The sequence below is a fragment of the Salvelinus alpinus genome, chromosome 31 (genome assembly GCF_045679555.1).
Source record: "Salvelinus alpinus chromosome 31, SLU_Salpinus.1, whole genome shotgun sequence".
NCBI classification, from domain to species: Eukaryota; Metazoa; Chordata; class Actinopteri; order Salmoniformes; family Salmonidae; genus Salvelinus; species Salvelinus alpinus.
Genome location: NC_092116.1, coordinates 15,469,174 through 15,491,550, shown reverse-complemented (window position 1 = coordinate 15,491,550; position 22,377 = coordinate 15,469,174). Strand labels below are relative to the sequence as shown.

Sequence of the window (22,377 nt, the reverse complement as noted above, 5' to 3'; positions counted from 1 at the left end):
ATTAGCCACTTAGAATAGAAGGAAGTGCAGAGCTATTAAAGCGCATTTCGAAGCCAGGTGAAAGATGTGGGGGGGGTATTTCATATTTGATTTCAGCAAGTTGGCATTGGGGAGGCAGAAAGAGCCAAAAGTTAGGAAAAAGTAACAATTCATTGATGTTTGTTGTTGCCTTTTGTTCAGGTTCTTTGTCCTTAGTCGAGTGGCCCGGCCAGTCACCATGGCAACGAGTGTGATAATCAACAACCAACATTCTCAGCCTCCTCAGCCTCAGACACCAGCTTTCATAGCTGTCCACTCTAACCAGTGGGGCACTGGCATTTGTGACTGCTTCGACGACTTGCAAGTCTGTGAGTCTGTCTGTCTATTTGTTTGTCCATTTATCCAGTGTTCAGCGAATCATTCACATTTCTCTGCAAAAATTTGAATTCAGAGTTCACTATTCATTTACATTGTGTATTTCGGAATACCTTATTAAAACATTGTTTTATAAAAAGCACATATGTTATACATTACATTGTTCCGTTTTGACTTACGCCGTGTTTGGAATATTTTGAGACATCAATGGAGTATTATAGCCCATACAGTCAGGTCCATAAATATTTGGACATTGTCCTAAAATAATAATAACTTGGACTTAGTCCAAGTTATTACCACAGCATATTGGAGTTAAAATTAAATAATGAATATGAGCTGAAAGTGCATACTTTCAGCTTTAATTTGAGGTATGCATTTACATCCAAATCGGCTGAACGGTGTAGGAATTACAGCACTTTTTATTTGTGGTCCCCCCCTTTTTAAGGGACCAAAAGTAATTGGACAATTGGCTGCTCAGCTGTTCCATGCCAGGTGTGTGTTATTCCCTCATTAGTTCATTTACAAGTAAGCAGGTAAAAGGTCTAGAGTTGTGTGGCATTTGCATTTGGAATCTGTTGCTGTTAACCCTCAATATGAAGTCCAAAGAGCTGTCACTGCCAGTGAAGCAAGCCATCGTTAGGCTGACAAATCAAAACAAACCCATCAGAGAGATAGCAAAACTTTAGGTGTGGCCAAATCAACCATTTGGTACATTCTTAAAAAGAAAGAACACACTGCTGAGCTCAGGAACACCAAAAGGCCCAGAAGACCACGGAAAACAAATGTGGTGGATGACAGAATAATTTTTTCCCTGATGAAGAGAAACCCCTTCAGTTGGCCAGATCCAGAACACCCTTCAGGAGGTAGGCGTATCTGTGTCAAAGTCAACAATTAAGAGAAGACTAGTAAATAGAGGGTTTACCACAAGATGTAAACCATTGGTAAGCCTCAAAAACAGGAAGACCAGATTAGAGTTTGTCAAAAAAACATCTAAAAAAGCCTGTATAGTTCTGGAACAACATCCTATGGACAGATGAGACAAAGATCAACTTGTACCAGAATGATGGGAAGAGATGCATGGTGGAGGTAATATTATGCCGTGAGCATGTATGGCTACCAATGGAACTGGTTCCTTTGTATTTATTGATGATGTGACTGCTGACAAAAGCAGCAGGATGAATTCTAAAGTGTTTAGGGCTAGATTATCTATTCAGATTCAGCCAAATGTTTCAAAACTCATTTGACGGCACTTCACCGTGCAGATGGACAATGACCCGAAGCATACTGTGAAAGCAACCCAATACTTTTTTAAGGCAAAGAAGTGGAATGTTCTGCAATGGCCAAGTCAATCACCTGACCTGAATCCAAATAAGCATGCATTTCACTTGTTGAAGCCAAAATTGAAGGCAGAATTCCCCAATAACAAGCAGGAACAGACAGCTGCAGTAAAGGCCTGGCATCGCCAGGGAAGAATGTCTACCGATGTCTATCGGTTCCAGACTTCAGGCAATCATTGACTGCAAGAGATTTCCAACCAAGTATTAAAACTCACAATTTAATTTATGATTATGTTAGTTTGTCCAATTACTTTTGAGCCCCTAAAATTGGGGGGTTATGTATAAAAATAGTTCTAATTCCTACACGGTTCATACAATAATTTTTACAAAACCCTTAAATTAAAGATGAAAGTCTACACTTAAAACACATCTTGATTGTTTCCTTTCAAATCCATTGTGGTGGCGTGCAGAGCCAAAATTATGCAAATTGTGTCACTGTCCAAATACATATGGACCTGACTGACAGCGTTACTAGCCACTAATCAAAGTGAGTGAGATAAGTGTCGTAATCAGTGTTAACAGATCTCTTCCCTGACCTGCGCTTTGCGACCCTATGATCAGGCTGTTTTGCCTGCTGGTGCTTCCCCTGTTTCGCCTGCACCACCACCTCAGAGTTCGGAGAGTGTTTCTGTCTCCCCATGCTGGACGTCTTATGGTCCTCCACCCAGCTGGTAGGGGTGCCAACCTGCACTCCTCCTGTGTCCATGTCCATGAGGGTGGCTGTACGTAACCGCTATGGCATTCAGGTGGGTTAACGAATGTCGAACTGAACGCCTGAATAAAGAAACTAGACAAGGAAGACTGTTAGAGTAGGCCTACAGACTGTGTAAACGTGAGGCAGTACATACAACACAACAAATCAACAAAAAAAAGAAAATTGTCACATACACGTGTTTAGCAGATGTTGTTGCGGGTGTAGTGAAATGCTTGTGTTTCTGGCTCCAAAAGTGCAGTAATATCTAACAAGTAATATCAAACAATACACACAAATCTAAAGTAAAGGAATGGAATTAAGAATATATAAATATTTGGGCGAGCAATGTCAGAGCGGCATAGAGTAAGATACAGAAGAATAGGATAGAATACAGTATATACATATGAGATGAGTAATGCTAAATATATAAACATTATTAAAGTGGCCAGTGATTTCAGGTCTATGTATATAGGGCAGCAGCCTATAATGTGTTAGTGGTGGCTATTTAACAATCTGACCTTGAGATAGAAGCTGTCTTTCAGTCCCTCGGTCCCCGCTTTGATGCACCTGTACTGACCTTGTCTTCTGGATGATATCGGGGTGAACAGGCAGTGGCTCGGGTGGTTGTTGTTGTCCTTGATGATCTTTTTGGCCTTCCTGTGACATTGGGTACTGTAGGTGTCCTGGAGGGCAGGTAGTTTGCCCCCGGTGATGCGTTGGACAGACCGCACCACCCTCTGGAGAGCCCTGCGGTTGCGGGTGGTGCAGTTGCCGTACCAGGCGGTGATACAACCCGACAGGATGCTCTCAATTGTGCATCTGTAAAAATTTGTGAGGGTTTTTGGTGCCAAGCCAAATTTCTTCAGCCTCCTGAGAGCTTCTGTCCAGTTAATACAACAGCTCGGTAGTCTATGTAATCATACAGTATCCCAGGTTTGAAACCTCTGCTGATACCTCATTGCAAGTAAAAACAAAATCCTGGGTGGAACATTCCCAGAATCAGGCAGGCATAAGCAAGAAATCCAAGAATCATCCAAATTGGTATTTCTAGAAAAACAGGGAATTTTGGGATCATAATCGTGTCTATATGTGTGTTCAGGGTGACATGATGGCGGACTGTGTGTACTCCACCTTCTGCAACGTCTGCTCCTGGTGCCAGATGGCCAGGGAGATCAAGAGACGCAGACAGACCTTCACCGTCATCAACGCACAGCCCACCATGCTGCCCGGTCAGCCCATGTTGATGGCCTCCCAGCCTGGGGTCATCACATCACAGCCTATGATCACCTCTGCCCCTCAGGCCATCTTGAGCACTAGATTCATGTAACCTTTGACCCAAGACACAGAAACCTCACTGGGTTAGCCACGCCCTCTGGTGGTGATTTCATAGAGGTGATGTAATGGAGGTGACGCACAATGTATAGACGTATAAGACTTGAGGCATTGGAATTCAAATCTTGCACAATTCCAGCATTTACTGTACATAAGGATAGCTGTGAAATGTAAGTATCTACTCTTTTAACTATATCAATCACCCAATGCAGATTGTTATATAATAATGAACATTTGGTGGGTGCCTATATTTGTCCTATTTCACATGTGCAAGTGTGTATTGTATACATGTGTGAATTGGAAATGTATTTTTTGCATATCCCAACTCCCCCTGAGACACCCTCTGAGAGTGGGGTCACGGCCAGGGTCTGCCATTATCAACGGCGACCCTGGAGCATTTAGGATTAAGTGCCTTGCTCAAGGGCACATCGATTTACACGATGTGACGTAAGTAAGCCTTCTGTTACCTTGAGAGCCAGACAGTTGTTAATGTCTGTGGATAAGGCCAGTATCAGAGGGAGAGAGAGAGGGAGAGAGAGAGGGGGAGAGAGAGAGAGAGAGGGAGAGAGAGGGGAAGGCTGTAGCCCTCTCTGATAGGACTGTGCTAACAGTCACAGTGACACATGTTCATCATTAAAGCTCAGGTTTATTTTTACACTGCTGTGACCTCCCTCCGTCTCTCCCTCTGACTTTCCAAAACAGTAAAGAACATTATTGTACATTAGGGAAGAGAGGAGTCCATCTCTAATGTCATGGATGTAATGTTGAATATGTTACTGTATGGTCTTATTGCATTTAAAAATGAAAACATCATCTATACAAAGATAATGTTAATGTGAACAGTTGCTTTGCCTGAAACGTGTATATTCTTAGTTAAACTCAATAAACATTTAACGAAACAAGTATTTTCCAGTCTGCTTATGAAAATGTTACAATATATTACACATCAAGACACTGTCAGTTAACAAGCTCACTCCAGCTTGGTCTTTCTCCTGGAGCTCCTGCAGCACAGTCTGCTGCAGACAGAAACTGAGGCCCAGAGAGAGACCCCGCTGAGGGCCAGGAGCAGCGTCGCCACATCCAAGCTGTGGTTGGAGTACCAGGACATGCTGTAGGCTTCGGTGTGCAGGTGGGACGACGTTCCTCATCACATACTCAAACCAGAAGGTGGCGCTGGCGAGAGGGGACAGGGGCGTGTTGCGGTACAGGCCAAAGATCTTCTGCATTCTGTGGCAGTAGGAGGGATTCTCCAGGATGTCCCTTAGGGCCTCCAGGAAGTCCACTGTGGTGAGAGTGGCAGCCTCCAGACATTGAGGAGGAGCGGCAGGCCCAGCACAGGGACCCCATTGTAGATGGCCTCTTCCAGGCCATTGGTGCCTCCGTGAGCCACGACGCAGGTTTTGGGTTGGCCCAGGAGGTTGCTCTCGGGGAGCCAGTCCAGTAGCAGGGTGTTGTTCCCCAGGGAAGAGGGTCTTCCTCCCAGGAACCTCCACACCACCTTGTGGGGCAGCAGGGCAAAGGCTTGGGCCACCGCCTCGGTCACCTCCTTATGCAGGGTGGACACCAGCATTCCCAGAGACATGACCACCACCACGTGCTCTGCATGAAGGCCCCTAAGGCCTCCAGGTCAGCAGGGAGCGGCCTGCCCGGACGATACTAGAAGCCCCCCATATAGACCACGTTGGGCATGGTGGGCCACAGGAACTCAAAGACAAAGTCCACCTGCATCAGCCACACGTCTGCTGAGCGCTGCATGGAGAGCAAGTCAGCAGCAGAGGGGAAGTGACATTTGAGCAGGTTGGCGTACCAATGGTTAACAAAGAAATATTGCGCCACCACACTATAGACATAATGCAACACGTTTCTGGTTCTCTAGAGGAAGTCCATGTGGTCAGAGAGCTCTTTGCCCGACACGAGGACGTAGGACAGTGGCGAGGGGGCGAAGGCGAAGTGACCCTCTCCCGTGTTGATCCAGGGCAGGTTGAAGACCAGAAGCAGACGGAGGTAGTTGGCCAGGAGGATCCATGTGGGCAGAGCAGGATCAGTCAGCACCAGGTCAAACCGAGCATCCCAGAGCCAAGCCATGAACGCTGGATCACCATGAACGCTGGATCATCTGCGCCAGAACGTCCGCTCTGGCGCAGACCTTGTGGCCTGTCGGCTGCATGGATGTGATCTCGTACTGATGGTGGAGGACTGCAGGAAGGGCGGCAGCGTCCTGATTCCCAGAATCCTTTGCAGCATCTTGTCATGGAAGTTCTTGTCCACCTCGTCCTCCAGCATGAGGACGGTGATGGAGCTGTAGAGAGGGAACTTCTGGGAGATGTACCAGCTCTTGGCAGAGCGCAGCATGGTGAGGTCGTGACCTCGGGAGTGGAGCTCATGGATGATGACCTCCATGTTGACCCAGTGGCTGACATCCACCGGGACCACCAGGATCTTCCTACTGCCGGCGCTACAGTGGCAACCATTGCCGGGCGATAGAATCAGGAAGTAAAGGGCAGCCAAGAAAGGAGATGTCACTCTTATCATCATAGCTGTCTGTGGAGAAGTCATATGGCCTTGATTAAGGAGGTCCAATCCCACAAAACAAATAAAGAACATGTGTGTAAACCAGAGCCAGCTCTGGTGTGACTCATGTTTTTTCATGTTTTTTTATTTAACCTTTATTTAACTAGGCAAGTCAGTTATTTACAATGACAGCCTACCGGTGAACAGTGGGTTAACTGCCTTGTTCAGGGGCAGAACGACAGATTTTTACCTTGTCAGCTTGGGGATTCGATCCAGCAACCTTTTGCTCTAACCACTAGGCTACCTGCTCCATGTGAGCTAATGCGAGCTAGGACTTTAGACGAGACTCTACAATACTTATTAAAGTGTGGTAATCCATCAACAAACAGAAAGTGTTGTATTATTTAATAAAACTCAGAAAGCAGGCTACTGAAATACCATTACAGCCCAACTTCACTAAAGTCCATAGTGAACTTTAGTTTAATGAACCTTAATAACACTGTCCTGGTAACAACACAGTTAAGGCGATTAGGTTGGATATGCTCTACAGAGGGGGCATTGTATCATATCGGTCTGCTTGGTCTGCTAGAGAGCCAGAGGCAGGGGACTGGAATATTAAGTAGTGAAAGGCTTCATGGATCCTGATCCATGACATGGAATATAAAATATAGACTTGCAAAGTTTACATGTAGAACAATGAATATATATATATCAATCTGCGTTCCCAAACTCCACACATACACACGCTCTGTTCTTTGCAGAGTGCAAAGGTAGTGTTGCAGTATTCTATTTGCATTGACAGAGGTACAGATGGTTTGATACACTGAGTGTACAAAACATTAGGAACACCTTCCTAATATTGAGTTGCACCCCATTTTGCCCTCAGAACAGCCTCAATTCGTTGGGGCATGGACTCTACAAGGTGTCTACAGCATTCCACAGGGATGCTGGCCCATGTTGACTCCAATGCTTCCCACAGTTGTGTCAAGTTGGTTGGATGTCCTTTGGGTGGTGTACCATTCTTGATACACACGGGAAACTGTTGAGGGTGAAAAACCCAGCAGTGTTGCAGTTCTTGACACCGGTGCGCCTGGCACCTACTACTCACCTTCCAACAGGACAACGACCTTAAGCACACAGCCAAGACAACGCAGGAATGGCTTCGGGACAAGTCTCTGAATGTCCATGAGTGGCCCAGCCAGAGCCCGGATTTGAACGCAATCTAACATCTTTGGAAAGACCTGAAAAAAGTTGTGACGCGATGCTCCCCATCCAACTTGACAGAGTTTGAGAGGATCTGCAGAGAAGAATGTGAGAAAGTCCGCAAATATACAGTAGGTGTGCCAAGCTTGTAGTGTCACACCCAAGAAGACTCAAGGCTGTAATCACTGCCAAAGGTGCTTCAACAAAGTACTGAGTAAAAGGTCTAAATACTTATGTAAAATGTAAAATTGAAGTATTTAAAAAAAAAATAAAAATTGCTGAAATGTCTAAACTTGTTTTTTCTTTGTCATTATGGGGTATTGTGTGTAGATTGATGAGGATATATATATTTGTTTATCCATAATGCTGTAATGAGACAAAATGTGGAAAAAGTCAAGGGGTCTGAATACTTTCCGAATGCACTGTAGCGCCAGAGAACAACACAGACAGTGAAATATGGACAGACAGTGACACATTCAATACCGCCTTGCACACTCTTGCCTGCATCTAGCTGATCTAGGGTGAAATCATTAGTCCAACAGTTGCAAACAAGTGTTTCTATTGGACAAATTCTGGTATGTTTATCCCCGTTTCGTTCCGTTTGCTTCTGTTTAAGAAACGTTTTCAACAGAATCGGCGGAATGAATACACCCCTGATCACAAGTAAACACAGTTCACTTTCATAGCAGCCACGTTGTATTCCTTCTCGCATCAATGCACTCTCCTCCTCTCACCTTTTCCCTTCGCTTGTGGATTTCAATGCACAACACACCAGCTGTATGTGACCAGGCAAAAAACCATATCATAACTGCTACACACATCCTACATCATTGTCACCATAGCTGAAGTAACATCATAGTAAACATATCTAATAGAACTTACACGTTAGTAAACCCACTACAATCACCTAGTAACATTAGTGTACAGTCAGTAAGCAGTTCAGTATGCAGTTTAGCAGTTACACCGGCAGGCCCCGGTGGCAATAAATTTGTCAAACCAAAAGCTTACCTTGACTTGGAAGAGTTCCAGTGTTGTGTTGGATAGTCATAGCCAGCTAGCTAACATAGCATCCCTCTGTTTGAGCCGGGTGCCTAAACTAGCTGCATTTGCTAGCTAAGTACATGTTAAGTGAAAGTGAATACATTTTCGAATAAATGAATTTGTTCAAAACTGTTAAACCATTGTCTTTCTCTCCCTTTAAGTCAACTACTCACCACATGTTATCACCACATGTTAGCTGTAGCTTATGCTTTCAGTACTAGATTAATTCTCTGATCCTTTGATTTGGTGGACAAGATGTCAGTTCATGCTGCAAGAGCTCTGTTAGGTTGGAGGATGTCTCCGGAAGTTGTCATATGGAGGGGGGTGAGAACCATGAGCCTCCTAGGTTTTGTATTGAAGTCAATGTACCCAGAGGAGGACGGAAGCTAGCTGTCCTCTGGCTGTTTTAATGAATTATTTGGTGACGTGAATATATTTAGTGTAGTTTTATCTAGAAAGGATAACTTTTTCAATGTTTTACTATTTTATTTTCATAAAATTCACTGAGGAGGATGGTCGTCCCCTTCCTCCTCTGAGGAGCCTCCACTGGTTCAAAGGCAATAAAATATTTTTTACCTTGGCAATTCACTCTCTTAATGGCACACATACAGTACACACTCCATGTATCAATAGTCTCAGGGCTTAAAACGCCTCCTTTAACCTGCCTCCTCCCCTTCATCTACAATGATTGAAGTGGATTTAACAGGTGACATCAATACGGGATCAAAACTTTCACCTGGATTTACCTGGTCAGTCTATGTCATGTTTTGTACATTTTGACATTTCTTTCGTATAGAGAATTGACCAGAAAGTCTCACCTATGTGATGTTGGGTTGAACAAAGTAATTAGAGAGATTCCACATAGATTTTGGCGTCACATAGGTACTGTTTCGCTCTTCTGTCCATGGCTGGAGTGTCCTTGTTGCTGTGCGCATAGTCTGCTGTGCGCATAGTTGGTCAAGGTCCATTTAGAACAACACCCTGTGTCACCTTTAACCATGTTGTTCTTTGCTCTGTGTTAACGTTTGCTATCATGCTAAACTGAACCCTACTGTGCTGGCTCGGATGTTTTCTTTTCACATTGTCCTTTCCAGTAACTATAGTATGGTGGACGCGTAACCTGGCAAGTAGGCCTACAGTGCAGCTTGGCTTGGCTCAGCTTGGCTCAGTAGAGTGAAAAAGGTATTTGTGTATGCAATATCTTAGACATCTTGCCAGTCAGACATTTAACTTTGAAACGGCATTGTTCCTTAGATATTTAAGTCATTGCTGTGTATAGATGATGAAATAGAGCTGTGAGTCATAAGACACAAATTTGACTTGACAACATTTTTACAACTTTGCACTTTATTGAACATGAAATGGATAACCGTGATGGCTGACTCAGACATTAGCAGTGATAGTTCAACGACGTCTGTAAATACCCCTCCATACAATTTGATCTTCAATTATGACTTGCTAAATTGTGATATAGTATGCTAAAATGAACGGATCTAGTAAAATAGTAACTAAATATTAATTGGGAATTCAATTTCTTTCATACTGCATTTCCTCAATCAGCGTACACATATCTTTGAGGTACCAGTAGGCCTACAGATATAGTAACTGCATAAATTAAACATCTTTATGGTCTACAACTTCTACAATGGTTCTCAGTGAAACAGTTAAAACCATAAAAAGCTTTCTAATGGCTTCCATGTGAAATAAACAAAACACTCAAAGTTGATTCTTATTAAATGGGCAACCCTACAAATCCCTTCCACCGTGGGGGGCGAGGAGCTCAATGTTCTTTACCCGGCTGCTTAGAATACAAACTGTCCCCCAGGATGTCCGAACACGGCATTCCTCCCTCATCTTCCTTATCTAACTCAGAGGAGGAGTTAGTTGGTTGTTTGTTGGTGTGATGCTTGATTATAAAAAACAGTCAATCTGGGATCTCGTGTATTAACTAGCGACGAGGAAGAGGACAAGGGACACGGACAGTCTTTGTGTTACAGGTCACAGTGAGTTTATCATGTCTTTCACTAAACACTAACTGCGCTTCTCAGTGAAAGTGAGACTGGCTATCCGTGCACACTGCTGCTACATTGATATGATGAGAGTGCACTTGAAGAGGTAGGAGATAGATATATTGTATCTCACTATATGTTTTGTAAATTTGGATTACCATAGTTTCTATTGCCTTGTTAGGCAAAAACATCACATAGTTACCATATATTGTTGTAGTAAAAAATATTTGAATAAGAATCTTTCAAAAAGAAACCAACATGCATGCATTTTGCTTTACGGAAAGATGTACATTTTTAAACTGATCATTTTTCAACTGGATATTAGCATAAAATATGATAAAAGGCTGGACGCTCCATGACTTTTAGAGATAATGAAATAACCACACAACCATAATAATCATCCAAAGTAATATACTGAATTGAGGGGAATAATTTCTAAATGATGCACAGAATACTGTGAGAGTGGAGCCAGTTGATGCTGATGGATTCTAGTTCAGAACCCTGTGTAAACCTCCTGTACATCAACAGACTATCAACAGCTTAATGTGAAATAGACACAAATTACTTATTTTAAATTCGTGACAGGCACATGAAAAAGTCCACTTTTCGTGTGTATTAGACAATTTTCATCCCAACATTACACAATTTTCTTTCTTCATAATGCATTTGTGTACATTACACAAATTTCAATTTGTTGTGGCTAACGTTAGCTAGGCTAGCTAGGTGTCTAATGTTAGCTAGGAAAGCTAGGGGGTTAACGTTAGCTAGGCTAGGGGTTAAAGTGAGGTAACCTGCTGGCTAAGTAGTTAAAGGGTTAAGGTTAGTGTTAAGGTTAGGAGTTAGGTTAAAGGGTTAAGGTTAGGGTTATGGGAAGGGTTAGCTAACATGCTAAGTAAATGCAAAGTTGATAATTAGCTAAAATGCCAAAGTTTTCCGTGATGAGATTCAAACACACAACCGTTGGGTTGCTAAACGTTCACATTATACAGCCATCTTTTCTGTCATAAGTAACCTAATGTCTTTATCTGTGCAATGTATACAAAAGTGTACTACACAAAACATATACTTTTTCATGTGCCTGTCACGAATTTCCAATAAGCAATTTGTGTCTATTTCACAATAATCTGTGATACTGGGTTGAGTACATGGTGTTCTATAGTCTAACTGATGTCTTGCAGCAGGGACGGGCAGCAGATAAACATGATTAACCAATGACCTGTGGTGAGGTCAGTAGCTGGGTAAGCACTGGCTATTATCAAAGCCAGATTTACTCACAAATAAACAAAGTTCACCATACAACATATAACTTCAACAACCATAGTGACATAGGCTATTATTAACTGATATTGACAAACAATTCTCACCAAATGTAAATACCAATGTAGCCAAGATACTCAAGCAATAGCCTCTGATGGCTTCTGACACACTGCTCAACTCAGCTCAGTCATAGACCAATGTATCATCAACAGTTACAACTGATAGGTGGCACTAAAAGACCAATTTATAGACACATTTCATCTGAAGAATTCACAATGCAAACTCCATAGCATTTCACAACTGATTTACAATTATTCCAATGTGCGGCGCAAGCAAACACACAATAATTGTACTATGTGAAATATGCTTAAACTCTTATAGTGCATTCGGAAAGTATTCAGACCCCTTCACTTTTTCCACATTTTTGTTGTTACAGCCTTATTCTAAAATTGATTCAATATTTTTTTGCACCTCAATCTACACACAATATAATGACAAATCAAAAACTAGTTTCTAGACATTTTTGCAAATGTATTTAAAATTAAAAACTTAAATATAAAATGTACATAAGTATTCAGACCCTTTACTCAGTACTTTATTGAAGCACATTTGGCAGCGATTATAGCCTTGAGTCTTCTTAGGTATGACACTACAAGCTTGGCACACCTGTATTTGGGGAGTTTCTCCCATTCTTCTCTGCAGATCCTCTCAAGCTCTGTCAGGTTGGATCGGGAACGTCAGCTGCACAGCTATTTTCAGGTCTCTCCAGAGATGTTCGATCGGGTTCAAGTCCTGGCTCTGACTGGGCCTCTCAAGGACATTTAGAGACTTGTCCCAAAGCCACTCCTGCTGTCTGCTTAGGGTCGTTGTCCTGTTGGAAGGTGAACCTTTGCCCCAGCCTGAGGTCCTGAGCGCTCTGGAGCAAGTTTTCATCAAGGATCTCTCTGTACTTTGCTCCATTCATCTTTCCCTCGATCCTGACTAGTCTCCCCCTGCCACTGAAAAACATCCCCACAGCATGATGCTGCCACCACCATGCTTAACCGTAGGGATGGTGCCAGGTTTCCTCCAGATGTGACGCTTAGAATTCAGGCCAAAGAGTTCAATCTTGTTTTCATCAGACCAAAGAATCTTGTTTCTCATGGTCTGAGAGTCCTTTAGGTGCCTTTTTGCAATCTCTAAGCGGGCTGCCATGTTCATTTTACTGAGGAGTGGCTTCCGTCTGGCCACTCTACCTTAAAGGCCTGATTGGTGGAGTACTGCAGAGATGGTTGTCCTTCTGGAAGGTTCTCCCATCTCCACAAAGGAACTCTAGAGCTCTGTCAGAGTGACAATCGGGTTCTTTGTCACCTCCCTGACCAAGGCCCTTCTCCTCCAATTGCTCAGTTTGGCCGGGCGGCCAACTCTAGGAAGAGTCTTGGTGGTTCCAAACTTCTTCCAATTATGAATGATGGAGGCCACTGTGTTCTTGGGGACCTTCAATGCTGCAGACATTTTTGGCAACCGGACAATTCCTTTGACCTCATGGCTTTGTTTTTGCTCTGACATGCACTGTCAACTTTGGGACCTAATATAGACAGGTGTGTGCCTTTCAAATCATGTCCAATCAATGGAATTTACCACAGGTGGAATCCAATCAAGTTGTAAAAATATCTCAAGGATGATAAATGGAAACAGGATGCACCTCAGCTCAATTTCGAGTCTCATAGCAAAGGGTCTGAATATTTATGTAAATTATGTATTTTCTTTTATACATCTTTTTTTTAAACATTTCTAAAAACCTCTTTTTGCTTTGTCATGGGGTATTGTGTGTAGATTGATGAGGATTTTTTATCTATTTAATCAATTTTAGAACAAGGCTGTAACGTAACAAAATGTGGAAAAAGTGAAGGGTAGACCTAAATGAATACTTTTCAAGTGGACTTTATATCATAAATAAGGTTTGAACAAATATTCCATGTCAAAATGTTTAAATGATAAAAAAATGCAGGTCAAAGCGTCAAAAAACTGTTCCATTAAAATGAAATTCTAGCTTGATAAATCAAATGCATTCAAAGGGATGTTGTCTATTCTCATGATTCAACAGAAGCATAATCCACAAATTGCAAAGGAACATGGATTTACGTCTACCTTTACCTTTAAATGAAGTCCATTTGTCAGTCCTTCCCTCTCAGTGACAACAGAAGCAAATGTCCATTATTTTATTCTGCATGCACACAGCAGGGAAGCCACACATGTAGAATGGGTGTACTGCAGTTAGTCACATCCATTTTGTAGAAGCCAAGGCTCAGGCACCCATAAAGTGGCTGGAGAAGTCCCATTCCCACTGTATATACAAAGCAAAAGTACATGCCCAAGATGTCTAAAAGTCAGGGTAAAAACTGTGAATTTGTTATGATATTTCAAACAAGTCTACAGTGCAGTACTCACTGTTCGTCTGCCCGACAGCTAGCAATGAGGGAGATGGTGGTTGCCTTGACTGTCATGAAATAAGCTACGTGTTGTATGCTGCCTCTGTCTGGTCTTAACTTTCATTATATTTGATGTTCCACTCTTCGAACCCTGCAAAGGGCACATTACATGATGATTCCAACGTTGAAAATGATTTGAGGCATCCATTTGTCAGGTTGTTTCTGCTAGCTACAGTTGAAGTCGGAAGTTTACATACACGTTATCTAAGTTTATATGTATTTGGCTTTCACAATTCCTGACATTTAATCCAAGTAAAAAATCCCTGTCTTAAGTCAGTTAGGATCACCACTTTGTTTTAAGAATGTGAAATGTCAGAATAATAGTAGAGAGAATTATTTCTTTCAGCTTTTATTTCTTTCATCACATTCCCAGTGGGTCAGAAGTTTACATACACTCAATTAGCATTTGGTAGCATTGCCTTTAAATTGTTTAACTTGGGTCAAACGTTTTGGGTAGCCTTCCACAAGCTTCCCACAATAAGTTGGGTGAATTTTGGCCCATTCCTCCTGACAAAGCTGGTGTAACTGAGTCGGGATTGTAGGACTCCTTGCTCGCACATGCTTTTTCAGTTCTGCCCGCAACTTTTCTATAGGATTGAGGTCAGGGCTTTGTGATGGCCACTCCAATACCTTTACTTTGTTGTCGTTAACTTCTTAGAGCTAGGGGTCAGAATATATATATATTTTTTTAAATAACGTGCCAAAACGTAAACGGACATTTTCTCTGGCCCAGATCGTAGAATATGCATATAATTTACAGATTAGGATAGAAAACACTCCAAAGTTTCCAAAACTGTCAAAATATTTTCTGAGTATAACAATACTTATTCTGCAGGCGAAAACCTGAGAAAATGTAACCCGGAAGTGATATTTCTGTTTTTAAATCTGTGTTCCCTGGCCCGTCTAACCTCCATTTAAAGGGGTATCAACCAGATTCCTTTTCCAATGGCTTCCTCAGGCTGTGACCAAGCTTTAGACATAGTTTCAGGCTTTTATTTTGAAAAATGAGCGATTTTTTTCAAAAGTAGTCAGGTGTCCTCTGAATATTTCCTGCGCGCGAGAGAGGGGCACCCCATTTTCCTTTTGTCTCTTAAGCCATTTCGCCACAACTTTGGAAATCAAATCAAATTTATTTATATAGCTCTTCTTACATCAGCTGATATATCAAAGTGCTGTACAGAAACCCAGCCTAAAACCCCAAACAGCAAGCAATGCAGGTGTAGAAGCACGGTGGCTAGGAAAAACTCCCTAGAAAGGCCAAAACCTAGGAAGAAACCTAGAGAGGAACCAGGCTATGAGGGCTGGCCAGTCCTCTTCTGGTTGTGCCGGGTGGAGATTATAACAGAACATGGCCAAGATGTACAAATGTTCATAAATGACCAGCATGGTCAAATAATAATAATCACAATATAGAAACTTTGTACCTGTTTCCTCCAGCTTCTTCACAAGGTCCTTTGCTGTTGTTCTGGGATTGATTTGCACTTTTCGCACCAAAGTACATTCATCTCTAGGAGACAGATTGCGTCTCCTTCCTAAGCGGTATGACGGCTGCGTGGTCCCATGGTGTTTATACTTGCGTACATTTGTTTGTACAGATGAACGTGGTACCTTCAGGCATTTGGAAATTGCTCCCAAGGATGAACCAGACTTGTGGAGGTCTACATTTTTTTTCTGAGGTCTTTGCTGATTTTCCCATGATGTCAAGAGGCACTGAGTTTGAAGGTAGGCCTTGAAATACATCCACAGGTACACCTCCAACTGACTCAAATGATGTCAATTAGCCTATCAGAAACTTCTAAAGCCATGACATCATTTCATGGAATTGTCCAAGTTGTTTAAAGGCACAGTCAACTTAGTGTATGTAAACTTCTGACGCACTGGAATTGCAATACAGTGAATTATAAGTGAAATAATCTGTCTGTAAACAATTTTTGGAAAAATTACTTGTGTCATGCACAAAGTAGATGTCCCAACCGTCTTGCCAAAACTATAGTTTGTTAACAAGAAATTTGTGGAGTGGTTGAAAAATGCGTTTTAATGACTCCAACCTAAGTGTATGTAAACTTCCGACTTCAACTGTAGCTAACTTTGTTCAATTCAAGGGATGCGAGCGCCAAAATATGTAGACACGCCCAAATATGCACAGCCCAGTCAATACCCACACAACATGTTTAAGCAAAAGCATGCAAGGCAGTGACTGGAGTCAGGAATGGCTGTGTGTGTCAAGGATTTGAATGGATAGAAAGAAAGACATGAATACCTTGGGGCCTTTCCTGAAGTTTTGTTGCAGGTTTAGCAAATGTTTAGATTTTTAGCATAAAATCCCCAGAATCATAATCATTAGATTATCACAAGGGAACCAATGCCTACCCTGAATAAACTGATTGCACATCGCTGTAATAAACATTCCAGGTCAGGTCACCCATGTCCAGTGTCTGCTGCACCCGTCCAGACAGGACGGGTTCTGCAGATCCTGGTGGGAGCACAGTGTAGAGTCAGGCTCTATCTAGGGTTTCAGCCCCTGAGATGTGATGCCATTGCACCAATGTCCTTTTCATTAGGCACCAAATGCAACAAAACAGCCTCAAACAAGGAGGCACTATCTGGACTTGCTCAATTAGAAACGCTTGTTTTCGTTTTCCTTTGCAAAACGTTTTGCTGCAGTGTGTGCCCTAATTAATGCAACCCAGATCTAGCTAAATGGCCAAAGCTAAAGGGTGTGTGGACCAGTAGAGGCTGCTGAGGGGAGGACGGCTAATAATAATGGCTGGAACGGAGTGAATGGAATGGCATATTGATGTATTGGATACCATTCTGCCTATTCCGCTCCAGCCATTACCACAAGCCCACCCTCAGCAATTAAGGTGCCACCAACCTCCTGTGGTGTGTACTGTGTAGTACAGTGGGGCAAAAAAGTATTTAGTCAGCCACCAATTGTGCAAGTTCTCCCACTTAAAAAGATGATAGAGGCCTGTAATTTTCATCATGGGTACACTTCAACTATGACAGACAAAATGAGAAGAAAAAAATCCAGATAATCACATTGTAGGATTTTTAATGAATTTATTTGCAAATTATGGTGGAAAATAAGTATTTGGTCAATAACAAAAGTTTATCTCAATACTTTGTTCTATACCCTTTGTTGGCAATGACAGAGGTCAAACGTTTTCTGTAAGTCTTCACAAGGTTTTCACACACTGTTGCTGGTATTTTGGCCCATTCCTCCATGCAGATCTCCTCTAGAGCAGTGATGTTTTGGGGCTGTTGCTGGGCAACACGGACTTTCAACTCCCTCCAAAGATTTTCTATGGGGTTGAGATCTGGAGACTGGCTAGGCCACTCCAGGACCTTGAAATGCTTCTTACGAAGCCACTCCTTCGTTGCCCGGGCGGTGTGTTTGTGATCATTGTCATGCTGAAAGACCCAGCCACGTTTCATCTTCAATGCCCTTGCTGATGGAAGGAGGTTTTCACTCAAAATCTCACGATACATGGCCCCATTCATTCTTTCCTTTACACGGGTCAGTCGTCCTGGTCCCTTTGCAGAAAAACAGCCCCAAAGCATGATGTTTCCACCCCCATGCTTCACAGTAGGTATGGTGTTCTTTGGATGCAACTCAGCATTCTTTGTCCTCCAAACACGACGAGTTGAGTTTTTACCAAAAAGTTCTATTTTGGTTTCATCTGACCATATGACCATATGACATTCTCAATCTTATTCTGGATCATCCAAATGCTCTCTAGCAAACTTCAGACGGGCCTGGACATGTACTGGCTTAAGCAGGGGGACACTTCTGGCACTGCAGGATTTGAGTCCCTGGCGGCGTAGTGTGTTACTGATGGTAGGCTTTGTTACTTTGGTCCCAGCTCTCTGCAGGTCATTCACTAGGTCCCCCTGTGTGGTTCTGGGATTTTTGCTCACCGTTCTTGTGATCATTTTGACCCCACGGGGTGAGATCTTGCGTGGAGCCCCAGATCGAGGGAGATTATCAGTGATCTTGTATGTCTTCCATTTCCTAATAATTGCTACCACAGTTGATTTCTTCAAACCAAGCTGCTTACCTATTGCAGATTCAGTCTTCCCAGCCTGGTGCAGGTCTACAATTTTGTTTCTGGTGTCCTTTGACAGCTCTTTGGTCTTGGCCATAGTGGAGTTTGGAGTGTGACTGTTTGAGGTTGTGGACAAGTGTCTTTTATACTGATAACAGGTTCAAACATGTGCCATTAATACAGGTAACGAGTGGAGGACAGAGGAGCCTCTTAAAGAAGAAGTTACAGGTCTGTGAGAGCCAGAAATCTTGCTTGTTTGTAGGTGACCAAATACTTATTTTCCACCATAATTTGGAAATAAATTCATTAACAATGCTTGTTTGTAGGTGACCAAATACTTATTTTCCACCATAATTTGGAAATAAATTCATTAACAATCCTACAATGTGATTTTCTGGATTTCTTTTTCTCATTTTGTCTGTCAAAGTTGAAGTGTACCTATGATGAAAATTACAGGCCTCTCTCATCTTTTTAAGTGGGAGAACTTGCACAATTGGTGGCTGACTAAATACTTTTTTGCCCCACTGTATCTGTGTCTACTGAGCATGTAGTATTTGTAATGCCTGTACTGATTCAGTACTGATGTATCAGTGAATGGAGAGGGTCTATATCGTGGGAGTGGAGGAAATTGACTGATAAGGTGCACTGTACTGAGTTCATCTCTGTATTTCATCCAGATTGAAAAACCATACAGTTATATGTAATTTAGGGAACCAATCTGTCCATAGTGTTACGAAGTGGTGACAACTCCGTTGAGATTACATCATATCGTGCATCTACTGTGTGGCTTGAAGCTTCATTCTCACAGTAGCATAACATGGGAATACTGTTTCCACACAATGTCAGAAAATGTCCCCCTCCCTTCCTTCATAACAGTTTTATCTAGGGATTCAGCATGTACAGCTTTAGATAATAACCCAGTGGACATTTGGACATCTGCCAATTGCAGAGGCTGACATGTCGACTATGGAATTTATTTTGTACAGAAAAGACAATACCTCGATAAAGCTACTTTATAGTCAGACCCTGTAATCTCTTTCTCAGTCCTTGCATTCTGTATGCTAAAACTGCTCATGAAAATCAAACAATTTCTATTGTATACTTTTTCTAAATATAACATATACTATCGTAGAGAAGAGAAGAGAGAACATTTTCCTGAGATCGTAAACAAACATGTTGTTATTTTCTTGTTGTTTGTTCCCAGCTCCAATGACGTAATGGGCATGTGCGGTGGAACAGCGGTGGTCCTTCGACGAATCCTCTGCCTCCTCCTCCTCCTCGTCTTCATTCGGGGTTGCCACAGTAACGGCATTCGGGGAGGTAGAATCCTGGTCTTCCCAGAGGATGGCAGCCACTGGCTCAACATGGAGGTCATCCTCCGAGAGCTCCACTCCAGAGGTCACAACCTCACCGTGCTGCGCTCTGCCAAGAGCTGGTACATTCCCCAGAATTCCCCTGTCTACACCTCTATCACCGTGAACCCTGCTCCTCCTCCGGCGGGCGAGGACCTGGGTCCTGACTTCTACACCATCCTGATGCAGCGCTCACTGAAACTCCGCAGGATGTTACCGGTCCTCCGTTTCCTGGAGCAGCAGAAGGACACGGCGGCCATGTTGATGATGTTTCACAGCGAGGCACTCTGCATGATCTCCACCATCTTGGATGACTCCGTCCTCGTCGCCAAACTGAGGGTGTCCAGATTTGACCTGATGCTCACCGACCCTGCCTTCCCTGCTGGAGTGCTCCTGGCCCAATACCTGGGCATGCCCATGGTTTATAATGTCCGCTGGCTCAACGCAGGCGAGGCCCACATGACTGTTGCCCCCACGCTGCCCTCCTATGTTCCGATGTACAACTCCCTGTTCAGCGATAATATGGACCTCCTTCAGAGGACAGAGAACTTCCTGCGTTACCTGGTCATCCTCCTCCAGGAGCACCTGGTCATCCTGCCACTCTACGTCAACCTGCTCCAACGTCACTTCCCCCCTGGTGCTGACCTGCTCTCCATGCAGCGCTCAGCAGACGTGTGGCTGATGCGGGTGGACTTTGTCTTTGAGTTCCCGCGGCCTACCATGCCCAATGTGGTCTATGTGGGGGGCTTCCAGTGCCGTCCAGCTGAGCCACTTCCTGCTGACCTGGAGGCCTTCATGCAGAGCTCTGGAGAGCACGGGGTGGTGGTCATGTCTCTGGGAACGCTGGTGTCCGCCCTGCCTAAGGAGGTGACCGAGGCGGTGGCCCAAGCCTTTGCCCTGCTGCCCCACAAGGTGGTGTGGAGGTTCCTGGGAGAAAGACCCTCTTCCCTGGGGAACAACACCCTGCTACTGGACTGGCTCCCCCAGAACGACCTCCTGGGCCACCCCAAAACCCGCGCCTTCGTGGCTCACGGAGGCACCAACGGCCTGTATGAGGCCATCTACCACGGGGTCCCTGTGCTGGGCCTGCCGCTCCTCTTCGACCAGTTTGACAACGTCCTGCGACTGCAGGTGCGCGGGGTGGCACGGGTGCTGGAGGCCGCCACTCTCACCACAGAGGACTTTCTGGAGGCCCTAAGGGATGTGCTGGAGAATAAGTCCTACCGCCACAACATGCAGAAGCTCTCTGGCCTGCACCGCGACACGCCCCTGTCCCCGCTCGCCAGTGCCACCTTCTGGATTGAGTACGTGATGAGGAACGGTGGAGCGTCCCACCTGCGCACCGAAGCCTACAGCCTGCCCTGGTACTCCTACCACAGCCTGGACGTGGCGGCGCTGCTCCTGGCCCTCAGCGGGGCCTCTCTCTGGGCATCAGTCTATGTCTGCAGCAGGCTGTGCTGCAGGAGCTCCAGGAGGAAGACCAAGCTGGAGTGAGACATGAATCTAAAGATGGGCCAAGATGGCTATTTTAGATGTTGTACGTATTTGACCATCAATTGGCACTTTTCCGTCAACGATTTTAAAAATTGCTCAAACGAATCTTGAGAAAATTTTTACACATTCAAAAAATCCACCATAAATACATAATAACATTAAAAGGGAAGTACATGACTCAATAAAAACTGAGGAAAAGTTATTTATATTCAGACTGGCCTTAGGGAATGTGGTGCCCTGGAACTGTCAGATTACGTATTGGATTTCAGTCTGGTGAGGGAAAGTACAAGATGACAAAGATAACACTCTCCTCTCTATGATATCATGTGTTAAAAATACAGCCTAGCCAACATTGTCTCACACTCCCATTCTCCTCAAACAATTTGAATTGTGTAGTTGTAGCTTTTCCCTGTGCCTGAGCTACAAAGTAAACTTAGGGTAAATTATGACTATACTGTATACCACAGTCGTACACAGTCAACAAATATGTTTGTTCAAAGGAAAAATATATGTCATACTCATACTTTTCCACCTAAAAGCCCCAGTAAGAAGTCTCAATAAAGATGTAATTATTGTCATCCGAATAGAGTCAATTAACATTACACACTCTCCTTTTTCTGTTGAGTGTTGAGTGGTGTGCGGTGCGCGTTGTGTGTTGCATTTACACTGTCTCTTTGTGAGGCTGTTATCTCAACCTGTCAGTTGCTTCCTCCTCCGGCGCAGAGGCTGATCCTCTCATCACATAGCCTCTGTGGCCTGTTATCTCTGCTTTCTGACACAGAAACACACACACACGCAGTGAGAGGCATCCATTGTTTAAGAGAAGACAAAGGGGAAATATGTTATGTTACAGAATATTTGTTTCTTAAAATGTTTTGCCTTAGTTTCCCCAACCATGAAATGGTCACACATTCATAGATTGTTACAAGAACACTATCCATAAAGCACTTAGAATTTTTCCCTTCCTTCCCTACACTCATAAAACCAGTCTCCTTCTCACTCACTTTTTTTCCTCCTCTAACGGTGAGAGAACGAGGGAAGAGGGAGAAAGAGTGGGGAGAGGAGTGAGTGTTTTTGTTCAGGAAAAGAAAGGGGTTCTCCTGCGGTTCTCAGGATGTTGCCCTTAAAGCCTGGAAAAGTGGGCTTCCTGTCCAGGGTAACAATCAGAGAATAGACAAGGCCCTGAGGATTAAGACGCTGTGTTCCTTCAGCAGCAGACACAGTCACTTTGTGTTGTACACCAAGCAGCTGGAGGGAAGAAGAGGTTTGTGGA

The 22,377-nt window shown here is 43.6% G+C and overlaps 2 protein-coding genes and 1 pseudogene across 4 annotated transcripts; 2 read left to right on the top strand and 1 right to left on the bottom strand.

The window, feature by feature from the left end:
- Positions 1–76: 76 nt before the first annotated feature.
- Positions 77–4,616, top strand: LOC139561389 (placenta-specific gene 8 protein-like). The gene is made up of 3 exons (XM_071378443.1): positions 77–347; positions 2,253–2,437; positions 3,485–4,616. The coding sequence occupies exons 1-3, from the start codon at positions 218–220 to the stop codon at positions 3,710–3,712; spliced, it is 543 nt and encodes a 180-aa protein (XP_071234544.1). The 5' UTR covers positions 77–217; the 3' UTR covers positions 3,713–4,616.
- On the bottom strand, positions 4,595–6,458 carry LOC139561386 (UDP-glucuronosyltransferase 2B31-like; annotated as a pseudogene).
- A 2,693-nt stretch (positions 6,459–9,151) lies between these two features.
- Positions 9,152–21,682, top strand: ugt5g1 (UDP glucuronosyltransferase 5 family, polypeptide G1). 3 transcript variants are annotated; one of them, XM_071378437.1, is made up of 2 exons: positions 9,152–9,221; positions 19,463–21,682. In XM_071378437.1, exons 1-2 carry the CDS (start codon positions 9,157–9,159, stop codon positions 21,102–21,104), a joined length of 1,707 nt encoding a protein of 568 aa, XP_071234538.1. In that variant the 5' UTR covers positions 9,152–9,156; the 3' UTR covers positions 21,105–21,682. The 3 variants fall into 3 exon arrangements, with proteins under 3 accessions (XP_071234538.1, XP_071234540.1, XP_071234539.1); XM_071378439.1 differs by lacking the exon at positions 9,152–9,221 and adding an exon at positions 10,360–10,475; XM_071378438.1 differs by lacking the exon at positions 9,152–9,221 and adding an exon at positions 10,414–10,587.
- The last annotated feature ends 695 nt before the right edge of the window (positions 21,683–22,377 follow it).

Coding starts and splice junctions, on each gene's coding strand:
- LOC139561389 (XM_071378443.1), top strand. CDS start 218: ATGGCAACGAGTGTGATAATCAACAACCAACATTCTCAGCCTCCTCAG. Junction 348..2,252: donor CTTCGACGACTTGCAAGTCT/GTGAGTCTGTCT, acceptor CCCTATGATCAG/GCTGTTTTGCCTGCTGGTGC. Junction 2,438..3,484: donor GTAACCGCTATGGCATTCAG/GTGGGTTAACGA, acceptor ATGTGTGTTCAG/GGTGACATGATGGCGGACTG.
- ugt5g1 (XM_071378437.1), top strand. CDS start 9,157: ATGATTGAAGTGGATTTAACAGGTGACATCAATACGGGATCAAAACTT. Junction 9,222..19,462: donor CTTTCACCTGGATTTACCTG/GTCAGTCTATGT, acceptor GTTTGTTCCCAG/CTCCAATGACGTAATGGGCA.